General features: G+C 41.3%; 1 protein-coding gene and 1 long non-coding RNA gene across 3 annotated transcripts in view; one reads left to right on the top strand and one right to left on the bottom strand.

The window, feature by feature from the left end:
- Positions 1-986: 986 nt before the first annotated feature.
- On the bottom strand, positions 987-17,219 carry LOC116448586. Its single transcript, XR_004242052.1, has 3 exons — positions 16,615-17,219; positions 5,818-5,913; positions 987-3,045 (listed from the first exon to the last, which is right to left on the bottom strand). It is a non-coding gene; the product is annotated as an uncharacterized LOC116448586 (long non-coding RNA).
- Positions 7,416-17,518, top strand: part of PTPN3 (protein tyrosine phosphatase non-receptor type 3) — a 165,049-nt gene continuing 154,946 nt past the window's right edge. For both annotated transcript variants that reach the window (XM_032119156.1, XM_032119154.1), the window contains exon 1: positions 7,416-7,596. In XM_032119156.1, the coding sequence (XP_031975047.1) occupies positions 7,470-7,596 (127 nt within the window). In that variant the 5' untranslated portion in view covers positions 7,416-7,469. The remainder of the gene's footprint in view (positions 7,597-17,518) is intronic.

Below are 17,518 nucleotides of genomic sequence, written 5' to 3'. Positions count from 1 at the left end.
AGCTTACTCATCCAAGAAATGCAGGGTAATTAAACCCTCCAGCTAACTCTGAGCAACCTCTTACACCCTAAATGATCAGTTTTTTTATTTTTTTAATGAATGTTTGTGGTTGCATTTTTACCCTCCCCTTGGAATAATCCCCTTCTTCCAGTTGACATACAAAATCATACTAGGAATCTCCTGTACATTTAATACTCTCAGTGTGTCCTCTAGTTCCTGCCTATCATTTCCAGCAAAGATTGGAATTATCTACCAACTGCGTGTAGTTTAACAAAGACAGGTGCTGGATTCTGCACCCAGAATGGCACAAGCAGACATACAAACTGGGAAACGAGATGCTGGAAAGCAGTGCCATGGAAAGGGACCTGGGAGTCCTAGTCACTGGAAAGTTGACCATGAGTCAGCAGTGCCCTGGCAGCCAGGAGGGCCAAGTGTGTCCGGGGGGCATCAGGCACAGCATCAGCAGCCGGGCAAGGGAGGGGATTGTCCCGCTCTGCTCTGCACTGAGGCAGCCTCACCTTGAACATTGTGTGCAGTTTTGGGTGCCACAATATAAGAAAGACATTAAAGTATTAGAGAGCATCCAAAGGAGGGCCGTGAAGATGGTGAGGGACCTTGAGGAGAAGCTGAATGAGGAATGGCTGAGGTCACTTGGTCTGTTCAGCCTGGAGAAGAGGAGGCTGGGGGGAGACCCCATTGCAGTTGCAACTTCCTTGTGAGGTGAACAGGAGGGGCAGGCACTGATCTCTTCTCTGCGCTGACCAGTGACAGGACCCAAGGGAATGGCCTGAAGCTGTGTCAGGGGAGGTTTAGGTTGGATATCAGGAAGAAGATTCTTCACCCAGAGGGTGGCTGGGCGCTGGTACAGGCTCCCCAGGGGAGTGGTCACAGCACCAGCCTGACAGAGTTCAAGAAGAGCTTGGACAATGCTCTCAGGGACATGGTGTGGTTCTTGGGGTGTCCTGTGCAGGGGCAGGAGTTGGACTTCAATCATCCTTGTGGTCCCTTCCAACTCAGGATATTCTGTGATTCTATGATCTAATCTATTTATGCTTAATTACTGTTTTCTAAAAGAACCTGGCTACATGCACTGACTAATAGGCAAGACTATCCTCTTCCTCTTGTTATTATACCTCTCTGGTTTTTCGTTCATGACAAAAATAAGTTTCAGCACTAATGATGAGGAAGTGCCAGTTTATGCTAATTGTAGTTGAAAAATAGATTAAATTCCAGACAATCACTTAAAATTATAAGCAGGAGCATGTGCCCAACAGGGGGTTTAGCCAGCTTTGCTTTTGCCTAACCCCATACTGCTCAAGGAGGCTTCTAGTCCCGGAAGTACACTCAGATGCTCCAAGAGATGGGAGCAGCTGCAAATGGGCTCTGAGGGGGGCACCTAACTGAGGGTTTCACAACCAAGGGATCTATCTATGCCTTCTTTTCTCCAGGTATCCTCCCTTTCTGAGCTACATTAATTGGGCTTCTTGACTCCTTTGTTTTAGGGTGATCCACAGAGATTAACTGTGGAAAAGGGTGCAAGCACAACCAGTGGCGGACACCTTGCTCTCTACCAAAACATTTTGAATGGAAACAACAAATAAAGTCCTTCCTTTTCTGTTTAATGTAGGAGCATTAAAAGAGAACTTATTATGTATTGCCCTTATTTGTCATTATAAAGAGTTCCAGGGCTGATTCTTCCTCCTTTTTTCAGCAAGAATAATCTTTACCTCCTGAGTATGACATTTTGACTTTAACATGGAGCTTTCAGAGTTTCCATCTGACTTTATTTCATCCATACTGGAGCAGCATGAGTCACTACTGGCAAAACAAACAGCTACAGACCTGAGCAATTCAAATCTTCGAGTGATGAAGCCAGTCAGTGGGGCTGTGAGGGGAACTGCTGCAAGTGGGAGTGTACAGCAGAAGCAAACACAGGCATCAGCCCTCTTGGCTCACCAGCCAGGCAGCCAAACACTCACACCACAGCATAACCAAATATGGAGAGAAGACAAGTTGGAAAGAGAACTTAATCCTTAAAAAAATGTTCTACCTGATTGTGCCCCCCTCAACAGGCAGGACTTGGCAGTGGAACAGCCCACAGACTTAACTGGAAATCTGTGTGTGCTGGCAGCAATTTATTGCTGGATTCATTATTCTGCATGGTTTTGCCCTTGCAATTACTACAACTGCCTCCTTTTTCCCTTATGCAGTCTTTTTGATTGCCTGTTTTAAGTCTGAGGTTTGAATTTGTTCACATGTCCTGTGTTTAAACACATCCCTTCTGCTTTCAGGTGTGTTTGTTGATCCCTTGAGCTGAAGATAGGAAAAAAAAAAAAAAGTAGTGCTGGATAACAACACATTGCATCACCCTCACAGAGAGTGGGAAAGCACATCACTTCCCCCCAACCTTTCGTCCCTGGAGCCCTTCAGGTTTCTGCAGCAGCTTAGCAGGCTGACTTCATTCTCATGGTCTTTTCAGCCTGAAGGGATTTGCTCATTTATCTACAGGAACTGGAAGTTTAGGAGGAAAAACTTTGATAGTAGTGTTGAATGGGCTGGTATTTAAAGTTGCATTCCTTGAAATTACGCCAGATGAAGTAACCAGTGTACCAAGTTATCTTACCACTCTTTGCTCTTCAGAAATCTGCTTTGTATCTGACAGCAAACACATATCACACAGAAATTACACTGCCAGTGGATGCTTGAATTAGATTTTGGCTAAAAGTTTGTGATGGCATTCGGTTTGTGATCTTGAGAAATCAAAATATTGAGTTGCTGTTTCATTTAAATGAAAAAAACCCCAACAAACTAACCAAAAAAAGCCTCACAAAATAAAATTCAACAGTTTAGTATCATGTTCAGGCAATCTTGTTTTAGGGTAAATTTCAGGTAGTCTGTGCAGGTCCCCTAATTTTACTCCTAGGCAGTGACATGTTCAGCACTGCCATTGCTGTGTATTGCTTTGTGTTCCTCTTGCTTTCATGGTTCCAGCACCATCCTGGAGTCTGCAGGGCACAGCTTAGTGGAAACTTTTCATCTCCTTCTCTGAGAAAATAAATAGAAAAGTGCAGCTAGAAAAACAAATGCAATCTATTTGGTTTTGTGCAGCATCTGGAAAGCAGACTTCATCTTAGTAATTGTAGAAATTCACCTCAGAACTGGTCGTGGGGGAGTCCCCTTTACAGACAACAGAGAACAAATCAGCGCACAAAGGGAACTAGGGCATGGCTCACCTCCTCCTAAAGGACGTGTCTGGAACAGCTGACACAACTTATGCCCTCAGTGTGCCTGCTTCTCTCCATGACTGCAGAGACAGCCTGGGCTGACCACCTCACACACAGGGATCTACACCTCTGGTGTCTGGAACTCAGTACAGCCTCTCCTCTGAACACACAGGTGGAACAAGGTAACACTTCCTAACACTTCCTTTTACACACAGCAGCTCTGAGCCCAGGGTGTGTTGTGCCTCCCACCTGCACGCAGCTGCTGTGGATGTGTGTTCCCCTAATGCCGTGCTTGGCATCCCTGCGTTTCATACCCTCTTGGCTCACTGCTTCCAGGGCAAGGCAGCAGCTTCAGCACAGTTTCTCATCAAGTGAGCTTCATCTTTTTGAAACAGAGCTCTGGCTCCTTTTCCTCTCCTTGCTCCAGTCCTGTAACCTGTGCAGCAATACCTGAAAGCCTTTTTCAAACAAACACTATTCTACTGAATTAATCAATGTAAGGTTCTTCAGTTAGAGCAGAAAGACAGAGACTACCCAAATGGTCTGGATGGCACTATAACATGCCTCTCTGCACCAATGTATTCAGGACTTGATTTTCACATAGCACTGGTTAACAGAGTTATTACCTGTGGTGGAAAATCTTTGCTGTTTAAAGAAACAGTTGCTTAAACCTGTTCCATTGAATGCCAGTTAGGGTCCACCCTCAGACTTTTGGCATATTCCCAAATCAGCCTTGAATTGAACAACCTTTGGTCAGTTCCAGGGAAGGTTAATGACACATAATTGTAGGTTACAGCAAGATCTTGAGGTGAGGGCAAATGTAGCATTATAAGGCAGCAGATGAGAGCATGACTTGGTTATTTTGTCACTTCAGTGACAGAAGTGGAGACAAGCATCAATTGTCCAGTTACTGTAAACCTGCACTGTTTTTGTTTTTTATCCAGACAATGATTATAATTATAGATATGAGCTTCTTGGGAGATCGAGAACCACAATTATGGGATGTTTGTCATTTGAGCACTCTTTGCAGTAACTGACATACAAATGTATGCTTCACTTTGAGTGTTTGGAGTCTGTCCAAAGACATAGATGGCCAATACCTCTTCATACTCTTAATTTCATGATTGCAACAGAATGCTATTGTATGTAAACTTGACTCTTCCTGGTGTTTTGGCTGAAGTTGACAATAGTAGTTCACTTAACTTATTAGGTTTACAGATTTTTAGGATTTGATGTTTAATCAAATGCATTCCCTTATCTGAGTGTTACCTCAAACAAACAGCACAGCTTCAATTGATACTTTTCACTTCTGTGCTGTAAAAAGTTGGAATCAACTCACACACTGCCTTTTAGTTCCAAAGACTGGGGAACAGTTTTAATTCCTTACCTCTTCCATTCACAGGCAGAATTACACAGAGAGAAAAAAAAATTAAAGTATTGCTTGTGTAATTTTTATACTATCTCTCCGCAGAAAGCATTTCTTTTTTTTATAACAGTTCTTTCCATTGAAATTCAAATCGGACTATGCTTATCTGATGCCCAATATAAGTTTGATAATGTGCTTCATTTGAGAATGTGATTATTGAGAAGTTACCTACTGCAACTATATGTATTCAGACAATGCAAATGAATACACACTCTTCTGCAAACGCACTTTCAAGAGTTTCTGAGCTTGAAGCTCTAAGTGATTCACCCCATACTAGAAATTGTCAGTGTAGTAACCTTAGGACATCCTAGAACACGACTCTGAAGTTAGTGGATTACGGAGTAAGAAGCAAGTAGGTTATGCATTTATTATATGCATTATTATCCTGGTCTATAATAATGCTGGCTGGCCATGTTAAGTCATGTAGAGAATTATGCTTCAAGACTCAAGTAAGCTTTCAGAATGTGTCAGTATTAATGTGCAATCAGGAGGCATCTCACAAAAAGCTATTTCTCCACATCCACTTACCTTCAGTTCAGTGTTGCCCAGCTTAATCTCTGTGCTATCACCCATGTTAAAGATATTAGTCTAAGCAAGACAGTGGATAAACAAGTATCTATTGAGAAATGTCCTACAGAAAGAGGATGCAGAGGGAAAAAGCAGTAACTTCGCTTCTTCACAGACCACACAAACAATATAATTCCTGAAAGATTTTGCAAGCTTGTTTTACTTTTCAAGCTTATATGAGTCCTCAGTGTATCATCTCAAGAATGTTGCCATCATTTGAGGTGCCTTCAGCCTCACAGTGAAAGTACATGGATTATGGCAGCAGCAGCAGAGGCAGGAAAGCCAAGGCAGATCCTCCTGCTCTTCTCACAGCCCAGCTGCTGATGTCTTCCCAAGTAGAGCAGGTGAAAAATTATTTGCTCTACACTCCAGGGGAAAATTAGTTCACTGTTGTGCCCTTTACAATTCTCCTCGTTGAGGAAGGCTCCCCAATGAGCAACACTGCAGAAGTGGATAAATACATGCACAGAACCACAAAATGGTTTGGGCTGGAGGAGACCTTTAAAGATCATCTAATCCAAGCCCTCTGCCGTGAGCAGGCAAATTTTTCACTAGACCAGGTTCCTTAAAGTACTGACCAGTCTGACCTGGGACACTTACAATGATGGAGCATCCACAACTTCTCTGGGTGCCTCCTTCATTTCGTTCACTGAAGTATTAAAAGAAGTACAAGGCTCCCATATGAGTAAATTCAACCTGTGGAAAAAAGAACTTTGCATCAATCTGTTCAATCTTACCTGCACATGAATAAACCAAAACAAAACTGATCTTTGTAAGCTTTGTTGAGCTTGTTTTCAAACAGAGAGAAAGAAAATGAAGGCAAGGGTTTAGACCTATTGAGTATAATGTAAGTACTCACAGGCTGTAAAATGAGAGATTTTATTAACCTAGGTGAGAGAAAAGCAGGAAATTCCCATATTATATCATTTTCCACTGAGGAACCTCTGGTGGACTTGCTATTTCCAGGAGGGCGTAGTGTTCCTAGAAGTGAGAATTGATTTAGATTTTTCTCTCATCATTCCACTGTGAAAACAGAATCTGAGCTTTTGCCAAACTCTGTAGGAGTATCTCTTTTTTAAAATCATTATTACAATAAGGTCAAGTTCTTTTTAAAACAAAACAGTTTATATGCATAAAATCTCATATGCTTGGTATTTATTGTCTGCCACATCCCAATATTTTACAAGTGTACAATAATGATAGCTTCCTCTTTCATGCTGCCTTTTGTAAAGAGATTTCAAAGCATTTCCCAAAGAAAGTGAACTGTAATTATGCATGTGGTATAGATGGGGAAACAGAAACACCAAGAGGTAAAGCAATTTGCCCAAGGTGACAGGACAAATTAGAGACACTCAGGCATAAATCCCATGTCTCCTCTTTTTGCTTCCTTGCTAACCACAGCCTCACTTGGAGATGGTATCACCAGCTTGTAAAAGCAGTAGGGAACTGTTGTGGGAGTACTACAAGATGCAACCTGGTGTGAAGCTGATACAGGATCAGACTCAGGGTCCACCTGCAATCCTTCTTAGTCACAGGGGTAACAAGTAAATGGTAACTTAGCCGAGCTGAGAGGGGCTTGCAGTGCTGGGATCTCCTCACTGAACCTTGGATGGATAGGCAGGGGCTGCTGAAAGGCAGACCAACCTCCATGGCTGCTGCACGGAGGAATCCTCCCTGCAGGCACTGAGGCACTAATAACCTCACCTTCCTGAGGATGCATTCCTCAGAAATCAGGCCGACAAGATTTTTCCCCTTCAGTAGCGGTCAGAGTGGCTGATCATGGAGACAGAGGCCTCTGTAAAGCAATGTGGAGCTGCTTTGTCCCACAGGACATCGTGCCTTGGAGAGATGCAGAGGCAGCCCTCACCCCCTCATTGCACAGCAGAAGGATTCCTGCTCTCCCACAGCACAGAAGCATCCGAACTCTACCGCTATTTGTGGTTTATTTGGCACGTTAAGATTGATTTGAAATTATTTCCTGTGTATTCACAAACCCAGCAAGTAGTTTCCCTTTAAAGTGCACCAGCTGTGACATTGGGCAGGTTCTGTAATTTCAAATGAGGCGCTAAGAGACTACTCCTTTCAACAGCTTTTTTTTAATGAGGGTGGGTATCTGTTGCAATGAATCAATTAAAACTCTTCTGACACACAAGTTGTGTGTTGCCAGACTCGTTTCACAGGTTTCTCAGGAGGGAGGATAACATGTGACAGCACACAGAAGCCAAGAGGACTGGAGAAGATCAGAAGCCTGCATGAGTGAGCTTAGCTTTCCAAAATATTTTCTTAAAGCGCTATTCCAAGGACCACTGACCTCTGCAACAGACAGCACCATGGTGGAGCAAGAGATGCTGCTGCCGTGTGCTTATCCTCAAGAAAAGTGTAAGTGACCAAATATGATTTTGTGTAAGAAATGAAAACAGGACACTGGAGGAAGGAAATGAAAGGAATTATCTAAGTTGTATAATTGAAAAGACTGAGGGAGTAGAGGGGAAATGCTAAAATAAGGAAATAAGGAAGCTATTAACTTTATGTTGTAGGCATGCAATTGAAATACGATTAGTGAGCTTGCAAGCAAAAGAAAGGATGCTGGTATGCACAACTCGAATATAAAAGCTTCTTGAAGAAACTTTCTTTAATCTTTGACTTTCTGCTTGTATTTGCAAAGTGCTGTGGCGTGGAGCTCCTTGTGTGGTGGGAATGTGAACAACGAGCTTTGATTTAGTAAGTTAAGGAGCAAACTGGAGCGCAAAGAAAGCATTTTCAAGAAAGACATGGTGTGGTTAAAACTAATGGTTTAGGTTTTTTTAACAATGCAATGCCTCTTTTTCCTAAGACACCAGCACGCTTTCTTGATATTTTATCCAAAAGTCAGCTGAGATTAGGGTACAGTGGGAATATACCCAAATCCATCCCTCCTTCCTGATACCACACTGTCACAGAACTTCTTTGCCAGCCAGAAATTTTGTTTTTATTACCAGAAAATATAATACAGGTAACAAACCAAATAAAGTCTGTACACACTGTTTTTTAAAATGCCTGGGAATGTTTCAAAAGACTAGTGAAAAACCAAGCCAGATTTCCAGCATGCCAAAGACAAGTAAGACAGAAAGGTAGAAATGTAGCTGACTACAATGAAGTCGGGTAACTAAGTCTGGACTGGACATGTCTGAACAAAATATTAAGCAAATGTAGAAATGGAACTGGTATGTCCTGAAGCCACTTCAGTGCACTGCCAGAACAAAATTCATTGCAAAAAAAACTCCTTCTCCCTTTCAACTCAAGAAATATTGCTTTTTGAATGGCCTAGCTTGCTTTGGCAAATTCATGAGGAGGTTATTTGAAACTTACTCCAGATTGAAGGATTGTCTTTGTTCTGTGTGTAAAAATATCACTTTGTACAGGGCTTTGTGTTCGTTATTGGGATGTCAGCAAAGATGCAGTTTACCTGTGGAGAGATGTTTTCAGTTTTGTCTTGTTTTCCACTCCCTACTTTGTATATGCAAGAGAGATAAAAATCATCCTTACCACAGTGTCCTGTTGAGCTGACTTAGAAGCTCATAACCAACAGACTGCAACAGAGCTTAAATGAAACCTGGAGTTAAAATATCTGTGCTATTGAAAAAACCCAACCAAACCCTACTTTCCTTTCTGCTGCCTAGTGTCCTATTAAAGGTTTTTAAAAAGCAGGATGACAATACTTTATTTTTAGCTTTGCTGTAACCTCAGCAATATAAGTGATAGGGTTTTTTTCTTTCTGTTGTTCGCTTTAATGTTAAACAGAAAATGGGAATCTTTGGGGGTTAAAATCATCCAATTGCCTTTAATGGAAGACATAAAAGGTCACTGGACCTCTCAAATGGCTCAATTTTGTATATGAAATTCAATTTCTTACTGTGTGTCATTGTATTTGCGTGTGTGTGAGAGAGAGATTTCTCAGTCTCAGTTTGGCTGTCAAAGTCACGGGAATGTGACATGAGGCACTATAGGGATTGAAAAAGTTGCATAGAGAATTCAAATCAAGCCCAAAGGAGCTAAATCCATAGGAGTAAGGAAGCCATGTAATGCCTCAGGATGGATGAGCTGGGTCCACTAATTGCACCTTCTGGTGGCATGAATCAGCAGTGACCCCCCTGAAGCCAATTGAGTTACCCCATGGGCTTAACAAAGGACTATGTGGAGGACCAGCCTCACTGCACTTACAGTATTAAGCTTTTGCCCAGAGCAGGTAGGCTGTGTAACTGACATGTTAAAAAGACCAATAGAGCACTGAATGGGTCCATTCTAGCTCTAAAGAGTCAAATTATGCCTCAGTGGGTGATGCTTTTCAGCTCAAAATGAAGGGGTTTCTTGGATTGATCCAAGAGGCCAACCTGCTGTAGATTTTTGCTTATAAATAAATACCTAAATCTTTCAAGAAATTTTTTCTGCTAAGCTAAATGAGCACGATACATTTTTGGAAGCCTGCACCTACTTGTTGGGAGCTGTTGGTTTGCTACCTGTTGCTGTGTGAAGTCAACAAGAAACTCAAAACTTTACACCTGAACCAAAGGTCTAGCTGTCTGTGTCGACTCATTTCCATGTGCCTTCAGCTTAATGCTATTTGCCTCTCTAAAAGTCTTTTGAGGAAAAACTAAGATATTTGTGGTTTGGGTTTTGTTGTTTTTTTGGTTGTTTTTTTGTTTTTTTTTTTTTGACCTCCAAGACACACCAGGATGGTCACAACACTGAAAAATTAGCCTGTGGTTAGTTATGGAGCATGTTTTTCATAGAACCGTGGTGGTCTCATGCTGTAGTGCCAGGTTATTCAGTCTACAGGCAAATACTTTCTCTTCCCTTGTGAATATGAGCTGGGGTTTTTGGTGGTCTGTAGCCCTATTTCACCAGGTATTTGGAGCAAATTTTGCTGAAGCCATTAGAAATTCTCTTGGCAGAGGGAGCTTTCAAAGGAAAAATAGTAAATTAGACATTACAATGGATTTTACTCCTCTTAGAAAGCAAAAAGTGTATCAAATATGTAGTTCCTCCTAGAAAGCAATAAACAGACTTCTAAACTATGTGGCATAGTCCTAGGTATTCCCAAATATCTGCTTGCAGATGTAAATTTTCAAGGAAAATAACAGAAACTATCTTTTTGCACTTCTCCCTTTGAGTTATTAGTTATTTTAATAATGGTTTCATATTTTTTGATGTATTTTGAATATCTTATGTTAGGCTTCTTCTTTAGGTAATATTTGTACATTTCCAGAGCCCAAATATAGATATTTTTTTTTTTTAACTCTAGAAGAGCATATGACGAAAATACAGTGGTCTAAACTTTTATTAAAAAACCCCCAAAAAACCAAACAACCGAAAAAACCAAACCAAAAGAAATAAAAACTCACCAACAAACAAACAAAAAACCCTCAAAAAGAACCCTAATGCTTTTGTGCTTGTACTTTAATCTTCTGTCACACAGTTAATAGCTACTTATTTTTTTTCAATTATTCCAAAAGCAAATCACCTTTGTGTTAAAACCAAAAAAAGTATTTCAACCAAAAATTATTTGTGTTTGGGGCGAGGGTTGGATTTTTTTGTTTGTTTCCTTGTTTTTGATGACTGTTTCTCAGCTATGAAATGTCAAACACAAATTCAGGGTGGCTTACTTAGATTTCAGATTTGAAAAAACATTGTAAAATTAATATATTTCATTCTTGCTGCCTAAGAACAGCACTGTGGTATTATGTGTGTGCTGATGAGAAGATGTGGGAGATTTCTGTTCTCTCTGTCTTGAGAAGACAAAAATGTGGTGGTTGCCTAGGAGGAGTATTTAAAAAGTCTTTATCTGAAACAATTTTCCCAGACATTTGCTCATTCTCAGTCTCATTTTATTTTCATTTTTTTAAATTTTCAAATCTAAAGGTTTTGTTTGCTCATGTCAGAATGCATTCTTTTAGACTTAGACTTCTAAATGAATGATCATCCTCAAAGCAGGGTGATTCCCTATTAACGACATCACTTTTATAATCACTTCTCAAATTTGCCAGTAAAGACTTCTTTTCCTTTGTCTTGTTTGGATTGTGGATTAACACATTAAATCACGTCAGACTAAGAACTGGTCTCAGGTGGATCACAAGAAAAACAGCCCTAGTTATCTCCTGATGAACAGCTACCTTTTTAAAACCTAATGGGGAATCAATTTCTAATCCATCCAGCACACTCTCTGTAAGTTCCAGTAAATGCACATCTTAAATCAAAATGTCACGCACAGTTAAATTGCATGTCTTGGAAAAATCAAAATATACTGTTCCAAGACAGATACAGTTCTTGAACAGAGCTGTCATACTGTCAAAACAAAAGATTTATTTCAGGAAATTTGTTTTCCAGGGAACTGTGCTGCCTGTCAGCTTTTTTGGCTCTGATTTTTTGATATCTTGCCAAATTAACACATCAGTGTATGTCAATGCAACCTATAGCTGTAGTCAGCTAATAGGAAATGAAGTCTGTATCACTCCAGACTTTCTCTGAAGATCAGAAATGTCCAAAGGAAGAAAAAATAAACTGAAAACGAGACAAAAGTAATACACATGCTATTCGCATGCTTCTCCATTCAGAGCCACATTGAAAGATACTTCCATGTGCATTGCTCTGTGTTGACTTATCTTTGGAGGAAGGGCTTATGCAAGGGTGGAGCCCAGGCAGGCATATAAGAAGGACAAATGCACCTGTCAAAGGTTACAGAGAAGTATATTTGGGGAAACAGTTTATGTTCCTTCTGAGTAGACTGGCCACTAAAAAGCTTCTCCACATAAAGTTGCTGTAACCAGTGCTGACTACTCATTTTGCACAGGTTACCTTAGTTGTCCCATAAAAATGCCAGGCTTAGCTGGAAAAGGAGATGGAGCAAACACATGGACTCTGCAGGCTCCTCCAGGGGCCTGGCAGCTGCATAAAGGCTCCTCAAGCACCCCGAGGATGCAGGGCCTTTGCCCGCACAGCGTCCTTGTGTTTAATGTGTTGCTGTTTGTGCTGCTGTGGTAACGCGGGTGGGAACGCTACCAGCAGCTGCAGGCGTTCAGCTCCCTGCGCAGGAAGATGGGCTCTGAGGGCCAGTGGGCGGCTGGCCTAGGCTAACTTTGCAAGAAAGGGAAGCAATGTTCAGGGAGAAAACAGCAGAAGCACGTTTAAAATGGACTCAGAATACATCTGCAATATCACTCAGCATACAGGTCACATCTCAAAGGCATCGTGCACACATCTACGGCCCACTGCAGTCCTGAGTCTGGGAAGGTTTCTGACTCTTGAGATTTTTTTCTTCAATCACATTTGTGAGATTTCTGCTGTACTGGATTCCTAAGGGGTAGAATTTCTACTGCATTGGCCACATAGAGCTGTTGGTAGTGAGGGGTCTACTTGTATTTCTCACCATACCATAGCATATCCTTGCCTATGAAAAATAAAACAAAAACCAAACAAAACCCCAAAGCAACAACAAAAAACCCCAAACCCAAAGAACCAACCAAACAAAAAAACTCCAAAACCAAACAACAGAACAAAAAATCAAAGCACAAAACCAAAACAAAACAAGAAACCCTTGAAACCAATCCTGCTATCATATTTTTGGCCCTATTATGCTGTCAAAGTTGTAATGAGGTAACTGAGGACAAAATTTCACATGGTGTTTCCTTCCTGAGGCATGGAGTTTGGAGCACTGCAGTCTGCAGGAGACTCTGGCCCGTGCTGCTCATTTAAAAAGAGAGAGGTGTCAGATGCATTTTGATGGTATTTTCCTGACCTGGGACTTGGCCCAGCTGAGACATTTAAGACTAAAATCCCAATAAATCTGGTGGTGATTAAGTTCAAAAACTTATTTGCTCTTCAGTTTACCAAGATCTTGAAGCTGTACATATCCTGAGATGTCCCAATCTTAGTGGAGTTGAGCGAGTAATTCAAGGGTCACTTTGTACGTATCCCTAACTAAGACTATTATAGGGAAAACTGGTCCCACAAGTGTAGTCTAAGCATACTCAGCTTTCAGGGAGGTATTTCTCACCTTATTATGTGCAGCGACTCTTGCTTTTTTGCTGCCAAAATCAAAATTCCTCTCCTCTGCCCGAGCACTACAGAGCAGACTGAGTATTTACTTTAGAAGACTTGGAGATTTTCATTCCCTATTTGAATAGGAAATGTTCAAATCTCTCCAGTCTCTTGAGAGAAAGCCATGCCAAGCTACTCTGGCAGCAGGCAGTCCCACTTCAACCACACCACCTGCCTGGTGCTGGTTACTCACTCCACACAGAGCTGGATAGGCCTGAGTTTTAGTTTCCCTGCTGGGACTTCTTTTTCTTGTCATTCTCATTCTACCACCAGTGGTTAAAACACAGAAAACTGGGGAGAGACAAGGGCCAGAAACCTGGATGCCCTCATGCCAGGTGCGTGTTCTGAGCATGAGGAGACATGACTTGGTTGCCTAATATGCTCTTTCTCTTTATGCACTAGTGTATCTTGAAATGTTTCCTGCACAGTTGCAGATGGAGGATGAGGAGCACATCCCTCCAGCCCACTCACACTGACCTACTTTAGAGCTGCTAATGGCATCAGCTCGGGGGGAGGAGGGTGGGCAGGAAATGAAGCCCCCTTCCCACGCACACTGTGCAGCCAAAGCGGAGAACCAAACTTAGGACATCCAATTCCCAGGTCACTGCTTTAGCAGCAGGGTCTTCTATGATTGTGTGGCAGCTGTGGCAAAGAGGGAACGTTAAAAAGCATAAGTCCTGCACAGTTCTTGGAAGGGAAGGAGAAAAAAAGAAAAAGGAAAATAAATAAAGAGTGGGGAAAAGCCCAAAAAGTTATATTTTGGAAGGGATCCAGTTTGCAGATCCCAACAAAATGCAAGTATCTCCTTGCAGGACTGACAGGTGGGTTTTAAGGTTTCTCTCCCCACCCAGCCAGTTTTATTGGCTACGTCTAAGCAGGTACATGCTAAGCTGCTTGGGGTTGTTATTGCAAGCTCCTAACAGTCTTTGTGCACTTTATGGATCTATTGCTCAGGATTCAGACTCTGCTCAAAGGCCTGAGATCTTAAATACGAGGTATTACATCAACTTAACGCTGAGTCACCTAAGCCCTTTATTGAATCTGGCCCCAGTGCATTTTTCAGGCTTATTTGCAGAGCAGCAGCTATTATTACCAGCAGTAACTGGGTTAATAACAGGGCCTCCAAGAGAGAAAGCAATTTGTAACACCTGTGATGCTTTGACTGAAACATGTTTATTATCCCCGTTCCCAGTTATGTAATAGGGGGAACAATATCAAAAAAATACTTCTCCTCGCAGAAACCTCTAGGTACCCACTGCCTGTATATGGCCACTGTATCCTGTTTGCTCAGACTTACATGGTTACAGTTGCCTGGAACATCCTCAGCAGAATGCCCCTTGAGTTTTGGTAACTGGGCATGAGTTAAAAAAAGTAAATACAACAAATACACAAAAAAACCAACAAAACACTTAAAAAACCTAAACAACAAAACAAACAAAAAAACCCCAACAACAACAAAAAAAACCCAGACAAAAAGACATTTATTTTCACTGTGGACAGACAGTTGTTGCACACTTGAAGTCTGACAGATGTGGTTTTCTGGCAAGTGGGTGAGAAAAAAGCAGTATCTTGAATCATGTTAAGGGGAAGGGTGAGGTTTTTCTTCTTCGGTTTGGGAGAAAAAGATTTGAAAATTTTCAAAGTTGTTCTTAGCAGCTCTACATGCAACATATGGTCCTTCCTGAGCTTTTAACCATTCCCAATGTGGGACTCTGCCAAATGAAAGTTAAACAAAAGCTACCCTTACAAAAATATTTAGGAAGCCCTGTTTTAGAAGTGAGTGCACATGTTGGCTGTGACTCAGAGCACACCCACACACTGGGTAGATAGATTAGCATCTAAACCACTAGGCAAGCTCCAGTTCTTGCTCAGAAGGTCAAAAAAGCCTGGGAAATGTCCACTGCTCCCTTTCTCCTCAGAACAATTATTTTTTTCCAGATTACAAAGTCATTTTGGATGGCACTGCAGCAGTGAAGTCAACTGATTTATAGTCATAAACAATTGTATTCCAAGTCAGGAACCAATTTTGTAATTTCTGGACAAAAGAATAAAGTAGAGATCAAAAAAAAAAAAAAAAGACAAAGGAAAAAAATGTAACCAAAAGGCCCAACACTCCAAAAGCCAAACCGTTTCCTTTGGATTGGTTTCTTTTAACATTTGTTTTTACTGCACAGAAACCAATGGGATTCATAAAATATTTGCTAGGGAGGCACATATTAATGGAAAAGAGATGAAAGCCAAAATCGTCCTTGATAATAAGTTTTGTCCAGAACTGGAAAAGGTCAAACCTGATGTAGTTTATTTTCTTTTTCTAATTTGGTGTCGTATTATGAGCTCAAAATACCGAGACTGCCACATGCATTTCACTTGGCTTCCACATACGGTAGCTGGCCTGTTTCCAAGGCACCTGTGACTGAAGTCCCCGCAGCTCCTTTGGTGTTGTTAGGAAGGTCATGGATGCCCACCTTTCCTGCCCTGCTTCCCACACTGAGGAGACACAGGGAAGAAGCTGGGCTAGACCTAATAGCACTAGGAACGTTTATTAGGCTAGAAATTAGGTTGTCCTGAAATTTGAGGTACCTCCTAACCAGGAGAGAAAAAAAGGCTATCAATAAACTTTTCCATACTGATGCGTGTTTTATGGGTTGCGCCTGAAAGGCTTTTAATGTAGCACTAGAAGTTGTGGGTTGTCCTGAAAACCAAGGTTTAGTCTGTTCTAGAAACCTCAGACATTCATACAACCTAAACCATGAACAAGAATATTGGTGAAGTCAAAGTGAAGCAAATAAAACTCAAAGCTTCTAGAGATGACAAAAATATGTAAACGGGACAGATGCAGAAGTCAGAACTAAAAACACTTCAAAGATTTCCAGCCATGCTATCATATCAAAATCTGACTGAAAAGAGAAGCTGGCTAGTTAGGTAATTCTTGTGACATCAGGCATTCTAAGATAGTGCCAGGCTTTTTCTCGGAGTTTCATTCTGTACTTTTACTGTTGTGGCTGAGATAATAAGGAGGCAAATAGTATATGGTGGGCAGGCAGAGTGACAGCAGAGTCTGAGTGGAAAAAAACACTTTTTCCTTTTTCTTTTAGTGATGATGGAGAAAAAGGGTCAGAAAAGCACAACGATGTGAGTTTCAGTAACATAGATACAGCCTGGAGCTGTATTCACTATTGCAGACTTGCCATGGAGGAAATACAACAGATTGACAGGGTGTATGGCCATTATTAATATTTCAGTCACGCAGGCAAAGCAGAGATTAGTTAAATCTTTATTAATAGTTAATCCCTTGCAAAACCAGGGGTGGAAATACTAACTCACCTTGATGGCTTGTGGTTTGGATTTCTTTTCCCCCAGTGTGGCTTTTCACGGTGCTGCCTGTTGTTCTCATTATTCAGAGACAAATGGCCTTATGATCCCCCTAGAGATTCCTTTTCCAATGTTAAAACCAGCAGGAATGAGAAAGAGGAAAAATAAATGGCAGGAACAAGATGGCTTTTCTATTTTCATTCCTCCCACTGGTGCTGTGTCAGAGGTAGTCCAAGAAGTGTCTAGAACCAGTGTTCAGTAAAACCTGCTTTTCTTCTGCCTTTGCAGTGCCATTTCAACAAGTTAGATCTTGTTGCCTCTTCCAGAGTAACCATCATGTGTTCAACAGTGAGGGTGCTCTTGCCAAAACATTTTTCTTATCAGGATTATTCTTTTGCAAGATGAAATATCAAAGACTCTGCATGATTAATCTTTTGAACTTTGCCTGTTAATAAATACAGAATTCTCTCTGGCCTCAGAAATGTTTTCCAATAACTCCTTTTCTTTGAGTGGAAGTTTTGAAGTTTATCAGAACTATTTGGGACACTATTCTTAATTGCATTTTTCTTCTTTATTGAAAAAAAAGAGAACAACCACCTTTCATTAAGAATATTTTTCATTTTCATTCAATTTTATTTTACTCATTAAATTAAAAAGGGCATGGCTTTTCCTCCCAGCACAGTGCTGTAAGAAGGAGCTAGCCAACCATCCTACAAGCAGTTCATGCTCAGAGAAAGCAATACTGGGCAATTTTGCAAGGCTTCACTAAAGTGAAATTATCCAGGGGGAAGAAAAAAGCATGTTGCTGTAGGAAGGTGCTGCCCTAACCATGGAGATCACCCTCAGGAGTAGTGAGGGATCTCTGCTTCTCTGGAGCAGCAGCATTCCCCAGGTGTGCAGAGTGACAGCCACCATG

Source organism: Corvus moneduloides, chromosome 1 (assembly GCF_009650955.1).
Source record: "Corvus moneduloides isolate bCorMon1 chromosome 1, bCorMon1.pri, whole genome shotgun sequence".
Taxonomy (NCBI): Eukaryota; Metazoa; Chordata; class Aves; order Passeriformes; family Corvidae; genus Corvus; species Corvus moneduloides.
Note: the sequence above shows the minus strand (reverse complement) of the source record. Positions and strands in the feature narration are given on the sequence as shown.